The sequence below is a fragment of the Mesitornis unicolor genome, unplaced genomic scaffold, assembly GCF_000695765.1.
Source record: "Mesitornis unicolor isolate BGI_N332 unplaced genomic scaffold, ASM69576v1 scaffold857, whole genome shotgun sequence".
Classification (NCBI taxonomy): domain Eukaryota; kingdom Metazoa; phylum Chordata; class Aves; order Mesitornithiformes; family Mesitornithidae; genus Mesitornis; species Mesitornis unicolor.
Window position 1 is genome coordinate 37,423 of NW_010198174.1, and position 9,532 is coordinate 46,954.

At 40.7% G+C, this 9,532-nt stretch overlaps 1 protein-coding gene across 1 annotated transcript in view; it reads right to left on the bottom strand.

Annotated features, from left to right (window-relative positions):
• Positions 1-2,201: 2,201 nt before the first annotated feature.
• KIT (v-kit Hardy-Zuckerman 4 feline sarcoma viral oncogene homolog) overlaps positions 2,202-9,532 on the bottom strand; it is a 40,387-nt gene continuing 33,056 nt past the window's right edge. The window contains exons 17-21 of the mRNA XM_010189044.1: positions 7,466-7,588; positions 4,685-4,796; positions 4,488-4,587; positions 3,924-4,029; positions 2,202-2,768 (exon numbers count right to left, since the gene is read on the bottom strand). Of these exons, the coding sequence (XP_010187346.1) occupies positions 2,643-2,768; positions 3,924-4,029; positions 4,488-4,587; positions 4,685-4,796; positions 7,466-7,588 (567 nt within the window). The 3' untranslated portion in view covers positions 2,202-2,642. The remainder of the gene's footprint in view (positions 2,769-3,923; positions 4,030-4,487; positions 4,588-4,684; positions 4,797-7,465; positions 7,589-9,532) is intronic.

The following is a 9,532-nucleotide window of genomic DNA, read 5'->3' on the forward strand; positions in this document are numbered from 1 at the left end:
AGCAATTAAAGCAGAGGGTCTCCCACTAAGATGTTGGGGTACCTGCTCAGCAAGGGAAGCATTATGTATCCTCTTTTGACAGTCCCAACCCAAGCAGCACTGGGTACCCCACGGTGCCTCCCCTGTGGTGCTGCATTTGGACAGCCTTTGAGTGGCTCCAACTGCTTCTGGAACTTAATAGCACTGAGGTATTTTCGCTCAATTTTAAATATAAACCATGACATATAGATCGCATCAACCATCTACAGGATCAATCTTCTAGTTGCATTTTTTTTCCAGAATAAAGCTGCATCCAAGTTTCCAAGTACTTGTCTCATATATTCACAGGTAAAGAACCTTCATAACACATAAACATTAAGGTTTTCTGGCACACAATTGCAAAAATGTTTCAGAATGCCAAACTTGACCTCTGTGTGGCCAGACACTGAGAATTTTCTTCAACCCAAGAATTTATTCAGGCTTACATGAAAATATTCCATCTCAACAAAGTACACATTGGTAGCATTTGAATACATATTTACAGATTTATTTGAACTTCTCTGAACTGCAATTCTACAACTGAGCAACATATCCATGTGTTTCATAAACTTTCAAACACTTACATATTTATACATATAGTTTTTGCATATATATATATAAAAAAATATTTTTGAGACTCAAAGACTGAGAATAGTCAAAAGGACATTATTGCTACATTTCCATATTTACAAAAAAAATTGCATAAATCCATTCAAAACACCAAGCCATTGCAAAATAAGTTTCAAAAATCCCAAAAATTATAAAAATATAAATTTCAAGAAAGAAAAAACCCAAACCTCTTTCAGCTAAGTGTCTGTAAAGTACCGAGACATCTATAACAACTAGTTCGTCTACAGTTGCTCTGAAAGCCAACACATTACAAAGGAGCTTTTTATAGCATTAAACTGAAAATGCTCAGCAGTAAGTATGCATAAGAGTGCCTCCAAACAACTGGCTAACTTTGGAAAGGTGCAACAGCCTAAGTAAATTCAGTCCAAATGGCTAATTTTTTACTTAACTCTGAAAGACAGATTCCTATAACAATAAACCAGATGCACAGTTATTGAAGGAGTGTGGTATTCAACATAACCCAAAATATACTACCAGTGTGTGTATTTACAATTACCTTGCATTTAGGCAGTTAGTTACACATTTAAATTGCATGTAAACTCAACCAAAATCCTGGTAAAGTATAAGTTACAGAGTGCTTAAGTGCACTGTAAATAAACAGGTACTTAACCAGTACTCTGCCTATGACAAATGCTTCTCTCAATGCCTTTACTAATTTCTAGGGGACTGAAACCAAGGAAAAAACCAAAGAACCAGCAGTGTTTTCTGATGGGAAGAAAAGGGGTTAGAAGATATTTGAGCACAACACTGGGCTCAACAGATACTGACCCCAAAGCCTCACATCTGTCAAACAAGACTGAAGAGATTCTTTTTTTATCCCGCCTATAAATTCAATGCTTCCCAGTCAGGCTTCTCTTTGTTATGATCTCTGGACTACTACAGAAAGATGAAATGACTCGGGGTGGGGGAAAACAGCCCTTTCCAGTTAGCACTATCCAAGCCTGCCCGTGGGAAAGATTCACCTGGGTAGGACAAGATAAAGAAAAGGCCCCCAGGAAATATTTTTTTGCCCCTGTTTTGGCTTAGATAAGATGATTCGTTCAACGGCTGATCCTCCAGACACAGTTTACTGGAAGCAGCCCTCCTCCTCTATTTTGACCAACTTGGCAGGGCCCACCTATCTTTAGTGAACACTTTTGTGCATAACCATTAGGAAAATAAGCATTGCAGCCCAAGGCAGGGGGGCAAAGGGGCGGTTCAGACTCTCTGGTAGGTGAGGCCCAGTGATGGGCAGCTCCATGGTGGGGAATGGGCCAGTGGGAAGTAGTGCATATACCCACGGAAACCTCACAACCGGTCTGCAAGGCAGATGGTGTGGGTGAGAAATAAAGATGAAAATCCACTCTCTCTTCTCCCCTCCTCTGGTTCAAACTCCAGACCTTCCAGAAGGGTATTCTGCTGTGCAGATCAACTTTGGAAGGGTCTTGGTCCCTTCACCTCTCTTGCCCAGGTACACAGAGCACCCTTGCTGGCCTCAAACCTATGATACCTGCTTGGGAAAGCTTTTCAGGCTTGGCTAGATGTGGAAAGGGGTTTGCAAAGCCATTAGCTTCATATTGGTTTATTTCTTAAATTCAGCAAAACAAGATCAACTAGAAAATGACTGTATTCCTTCCAGGCATGAATCCAGAAAAGCGTAACTGCAGATTTGGTTTGATCTGCAGTCATCTTGTTCCACACCCTGGCTCAGGATTTCTTTTGTTGGTTGGTTGTTGTTTTTTTTTTCTTCAGATCTGGCTCTCTACTGCAAATACACACAATATAGCAAAATATATACAGCTTCAGTTAACATTGCAATGATGCCTGTAACCGTGCTCAGCAGACTAAGTTTATGTGTAACAGTGTGTGGTAAAGGACAGTGTTACAACAACGTTTCAGCTACACAGTGGTAGTAGTGAGTAAAAGTAAGAGAAATTATTGAAGTCAACCCTCTCTCACCCCCTGCACAATACAAACAGATAACACATCTGGGCTCCTCTTCTTCTGGATGACACTCAAACATCTTCGCATACCAGGAGAGGCTGAGTAGATGAAGCGCTGCTACCCACCGAGTTAATCCTCACCGAGTGATCTGGACCATTTCCTTGACTAGAAGGTGGAGTTGAGAAGTTTGCATAAACCTGCAGAAGCCAAAGACTGGTGTCAATAATCTGAAGACTGCTTCCTTCATGCATAATTGGGAGAGCTCTACTTTCCTTGCCTTTTCCCACTGTGTACCACACGCCACTGTGGAAGGGTTCCAGCTCAGGTGTTTCTTTGCAAATTTAAAGAGAATTTCAAAAAGTCTAAGGCTTAACTGCTCTTTTAAAGAATCAAGAAGCGTAATCTCAGTTACTAACAACACTGCAGCTTCCAATTGTACACCAAATTTCAACTGAGCTTGAAAAAATGCAGACCAAGTGATTAATAAACTTCCTCTGCAACCTCAGTAATATTTTCTTCGCATTCTTGCTTTTGTTTTAGTAATGCCTGCACCTGCCAAAAATACACTACAGGATGCAATTGAACACCAGCAGCTTTCAGTTTCCTCTTTTCTCAAATTGTCAGGAAGCCATATACTCTGTGCCCAAACAAGGCATCCAGAAGGTAAAAGAAAGCTTTATTTTTAAATCACATTTTAAACTTACTCTTTTAAAAACTCTAGTAACACATAATATTATTGCAAGAGAAAATCCAAGTTTCTGATGTGCCTCAAATTTTCCTTTGGACTTTTTTGTTCAGTCATCCTCTCAGAAAAAAGATTTTACTAGGGAATTGTCAAAAAGCAGTGAATACAGTTTGTCATGACATACCTCCAAGGTAATATAGAGCTAGAGGAAGCAAGCGATAAGAGGCAGAAGAGCACCAAAAGCTCAGCCCCTTTGTCTAGAAAGCTTTTCTAATAAAAGCTAAATATTCTTCACTTCTGAGATGTTTCCCAGATTAATAACATTTTTCATAGTTTAAGATAAAACGAATTTATGCAGTATCATTGCATTTTGTAACACCAAAATTGTTGTGTCAGGTCGATTTTGAGTGAGAAACATGCACCACGCAAAGTCTTGTCCAGCTGGTATGTTTTGGGTATGAGCTTAGACAGCTACTGTCTAATGGCACAGCTAAGCAGAAGTGAGTAGTCCAGACAGCATTCCTACCACCCAAACTGACAGTGCAAAGCTATATAAATGATACTGGAAAATTAATGAAGTACCCAGGCTCTTTGCTTCTCACAGCTCTAGTCTAACGTCTTGCTTGAAATCACTTTGACTCCAAAAAACTGATGATACGTAACTTACCCGGGGGGCATTATGTGAAAGCTGTTGCTCTATCAGCTGTACAATTTGTTTAAATGTGGGTCTCTGCAAAGGATCAGCATCCCAGCAACTCTTCATTATGTCATACCTGCAAAGATACTGAAATTAAGTCCTTGAGGAAATCCTTAAGAGCTCTCATCTCACCTCCATTATTATTTGAAAGAAAAGTGTGACCCCATCCCACAGTTTACCTTCTTTAAATGACTTTTAATAACAGAAATAGTGCTGCTAAGACCTGTGCTTGAGACAACAAAGGACTCAATACTAACAGGAGTCATTTGTGATCTGTCAATAATTTATTGACACCAAGCAGATGCCATGACAAAGTGATCAGATGATACAAGGCATGAGAGTATTTCAGTGCTTGTAACAACAAAGGTGTGTATTCTGCCTAGTTAGAGTACATTAATTATTTAAAACATGAAAAGAACTTTTAAAAAAATGACAATGGGGCAGTGCAATGAGCATTAATGCAAGAATGGAAGCTTCCCTTCCTTTGCATCATTGCTGATGTTAAGTGATTAGAGGTGCTGGTTGCTTGCTTACATTTCAGGCGGTGCACACTCAGGGCTGAACATCCTGTATCCCTCCTTGATCATTTTGTAGAATTTGGAGTCCACAGGCATCCCTGGATATGGGCTGCTCCCTGTTGAAAGAGCACGTGAGAAACACAATTTCTGCATCTGCAGTAAAGACAAGATGAAACAGAAGTCCCCTGAAGCACAGATCTTGAAGGAGCTTACCTAAAGAAAAGAGCTCCCAAAGCAATATCCCGTAAGACCAGACGTCGCTCTCAAAGGTGTACACGCAATTGAAAATACTTTCAGGTGCCATCCACTTCACAGGAAGACGAGCCTTTCCAGGGAAAAGGGAATAAATTAAGACAATGTACATAAGGCATACAAAATTTACAAGATAAAACTAACCTTTTCTACTTCTTATGTGCTGTAAATACCCATTAAATCAAGAAATAGAAATATCCAACAAAAAATGGCAATCTCAGCATTTTAGAGTCTCCAAGTGCAGCATTGTAATTGATCCATCTTTCTGTGGGTCTACCAAACTCCTGCAGATCCTTGCACTCTGATTTTCTGCATACTGTGTGATTCCTTCTGTCTTGTTTACAAGGGATGGCAGGAAGTCAGAGCAAAAAAATATATATGATCATGGCAGAGTTCCTTACGCAAACATGCAAGTCCCCTTTCCATGCACTGGCTACCATAGGCACACAGATGAGATTCACATAATCAGGATGCTTCAAGGCTTTAATCAACAGTGAAGACATCTGCTTTAGCTCCTCAGCGTATCAGAAAAAAATACAAAAATTCACATGAAAGAAATGTATTGACATTTTTCATGAGTTTGTGTGGGGACAGACATCCCTCGGGAATGCTAACTGGAGCAGAGAAAAGGGCACGGAAAGCCTTTGGATTTGCTTCCATTTTCTTTGCCCTTTCCTTGTCAGACTGTAGGAGCCAGTCAGGCTTTTGTCCTAAGCATCTATCCTGCTGTGCGAGAAACCAGGCCTCCTCCTTTTGAGAAGTCTTGCAACGATGTGTCCTAAGATATATTTCAACCATACTACAGAGAAGAGCCTTGATGTCTTGAAAGGAAAGGAGACCCAACAGAAAAGGAGGTAAATGGAAAGGAAAAGAAATGAGGTGGAGGAAAGGCAGCATTTACCATGGGCTGGCTCACCACAGAGGCAGCCAGAGTTGTTTATTTCCTGAACAACACAGCCAGCCAACACTCTTCCTGGCCAAGCCCCCAGCTGCTGTCAGCAGCACAGCCTTCTGGCAGTGTCCATAGCTAGTGATGCCCCAGCACTCCTGATCTGCTTTAAGATCAGGCCAGATGCAACGAGGCACCTCCTGCAGCCACTGCTTCCTCTCTCCCCTGGCAGCTGCAGCCTATCCTCCTCTGACCCTTTCAGGCTATATAAAATCCTATTCTCAGGCAACTCACACAACTTAAAGGGTAGCCTAGACAAGTAAAACTTAATTACTTACTGCCCACTTCCCTCCTAAGCTGCTGGTCTGCACTTCTCACTCCCAGGAGCCTTGATGGATCAAGCAGTTCCTGATCTGACTGTGAGCTTGACAGCACCTTTTTTACATTAAATGCCACTCAATATTTTGCTAGGACTTCAGCTCCTATCGCTCCCTAACCTCAACTTCTAGGCAGTCAGTGGCTGGTATCAACATTGTTTTTGAAGACAACCAATAAACCTGTCTCTCCCATAGTCTAAAATAGGGATGCTGTAGGTACCTGGGACATGAGGGACTGCTGGGTAACAGCAAAACAGCAGAAATATCTCTGATACCTGAGATGCCATGGACTGACTGAGGTAAACTGAGCATGGCAAACCACTTGATGAGAGATGCTCAGGTGTGGGATTTTCCCTCTTTGTCAGCTTGCCTAAAGCCCAGATGGGTGACCTTCAGCTTGTGTGTTGTCAGGTCCCTAATTTATGACCACCCCTGACCACCGAGCACTCAGATGGGTGGGGAGAAGGACTGCATTGTGGAACATGGACCTTCTCTCTTTTGAAAAATGATGCAAATGAAAATATGTGCAGTGTGAAGGCTGCATGCCTCTGATGCAGACTTAAAACACGAATCTAGGCAGCACAAATCAGTTTGAGATGCAAAACACCTATAGTCAGTAGCACACTTTTCCAGCTCAACCACAAACAGACTCAATTTGCTTTTGTAGTAGGGCTCCTTTTACTGCACTAACACTTTAAAGGGGACTTTGAGTACTGCCAAGGTAATCTGCATCACTTCAAAGTGTCTTTGTAGCCCTGTGGAAGTCTAGTAGGTACTAGTGGGATCAGTACTCTTCCACATAGGAGGTTTTGAACTTTTATCATCAAAATATATCATCTAGTTCCAACCCTGTTACAGGGCTTGAGCTACAGCTGCAAGTTAAAGCAGTATGTTACATATCCGAGGGTAAAATCTCTATCTGGAGTTAGAGAAAGCCAGGGTTTTTTAGCCTCCCACTACGCTCTAATCAATAAATTCACGCTTCAGAATCCAGTTTCTCTTGTCTGTGTGATGTTTTATAGCAAAGAAAAGGATACAACCCCCTGATTATTCAAATATTTTTTTAAGAAACCAGTAATTGATAAATAAGGCAATGAACAGAGAAAAACTTTCAAAGTAATTATACTTAGGATTGGGCTACCAAAATAATTTGTAATTACTTACAGAGCTGTAACTTTTACTATGTTCAGACATAACAGAAAGACTGTGCATTATACTGGTGCAGCAAAAACATTTCCTCCCCTACAACTTACCACCAGATACCAGCATGTTTTCTCCAGTATAACAACATGTATATATCGGGGTTTTTGTCGGCACACGCACCTACCTCAGGAATGTCCTCCTAACATTCTGGACCAGCATGGATATGTACTGAAATTGGGAAATCTGGATTTCTAATTGAGAGATTTATTTGAGACTCAAGATGACAGTAACTCCTCTAACTTAAAAAAGGTGGATGAAGTATCATATACTTACATTTCCTTTGACCACATAATTTGAGTCATTCCTTATATCTCTTGCCAGGCCGAAGTCACAGATTTTTGTTATTCGACCATGAGTGAGAAGAATATTTCTTGCGGCCAGATCCCTATGAATGCACTAAACAACAAACAGACAAACAAACAGAGCTATTTTCTAATATTCTTAACAGGCTGTAGCTTGGTTACATGTTTATTTAGCTATATAACATACTGCATTATGCATTTTATGGCAAGTTGAAAGTCATAATGAAGCCATGTGTTAATAAGCCTACTCAGATGATTAAACATTCTGGTGTAGTATCTTTACCACCATGACATTGATACACACACTTAATGTTGTCTATGCATTTATTTTAGAAAAGTCCACTTACAGGTCACTTTGAATTTTCTAGTGTTTCACGTTTGCAGCTAAAGTTCAGTGTACTTTTTTTCTGACTATTTTAGCAAAAAATCACTGGCTTGTTTCCTAACACAGGACAAAGAAGGCGAAGATGTGGTCTGTTTCTTTAAGAATTTCAAACTTTTATTAAATAACTACTGTGGTTGACGGAAAATTGCTGAAAAGCTGAAAATACGGAAATTATGGTAACAACTTCAAAGCACACACGCCAGGAAGCTGAATCTCACTTCAAAAATACTCCTCTGAAGACCTGAATTATTAACTACCTAGAAGAGTTTTATAAGCAGACCCAAGCATTAGAAAACACTGGAAATTTTTACATGCCAGTATCTTTCAATGAACAGTCATGTGTTCGGTGACCTAACTAGATTACACTCCAGTTATCACCGGAGAAGTGTGCATATGTTTGTAACTACAGCTCCAGAACGGTGCCTGAGTTTCCCAGCAGTAACATTTTCTTTGTACGCAACTGTGGAGCCCATGTGCGCTTGTTAGAGAATTGGAGGTAGTTCTCTAACAAAATGATCTCTTTTTACACTTGGAAAGGACAGCATTAGGCTCCCACTTTACTGATGGTATATCGTACACAGGCCACAGCTGTCTAAAAAATAGCTGAAGATTCAATTTTTATCTTTTTTTTTCCTTGAAATACAAAACTGTAGGAAAACCCTACAAAAATTGGCTTAAAATATCAAGAATTATGCAAATCAAACTCCAAAATTGATAACTTCAGGTTGCATCAGCAACTTAATCTGTCCCTTTTGCATGCTTACACAAGGAACTATTTTTAATGACAACTGCTGTCTCAGGGGACTCTCATTCACCTCGCAATCCAACACATTCTTCACTTTGCTTATGTAAAGCTGAGCATAACTGCACTGAAGCATTAAAATGAAGGAAAGGCCATGCATCCAGCATGCCTTGTTCCTCCAGGATCAGTGCAGTCTGCACTGAATAAAGACTTTGTCTATTGGAGGAAGCCCTGCGTTGTAATTAAGGCACCATGTGCTCAATAAGGGAATTATCCACCCAGGACAGGCTTGTATCTTGACTCCTGCACAGAAGCACTTTTATACCTCTGAGACTTGATACAGGAATGAGTTGCAGAAGAGCAGCTGAGTTCTCTGCGCTGCTGATCTGCATGGACCCTCCTTCCCCGAGGACGTGAGGTGATCTGAAGCATCCATCAGCCCACACTACTCTTCATTTATTAGCTGGAGCTAAGGATGTGTATATACACAACGACCAAAGAGGACCAAGCACAGTAATGTGTTAGTGCAGTGCAACTTAATTTTGTGATAAAGCCGTTAATTCTGCAACGTCAAAGTGACACAGCACGTTACTTCCTGACCTCACGGTGAGGTGGTGTTACATTTGTTATTGCCTCTGCTACTCAATGCCATGGTGTCTCTCTGTATTAATGGAAAGACTATAAAGAAAACAGTCACCGGGAATGATGCATAGTGAGTACCAGGGCTATTCTATAGGAAAATATTAAGAAATAAAGAACCTGCGTGTGAAGCACTGGATGTCCTGAACAGCGAAGCATGCAGGGGTCTGGTGAAAACCATTAAAATCTGTAATATAATGTGTTTGCCCATCAGGCCCATTTTGAAGCCGACAGATGAAAAATAAACTCAAGGGTTTGGAAGTAGGAAGAGC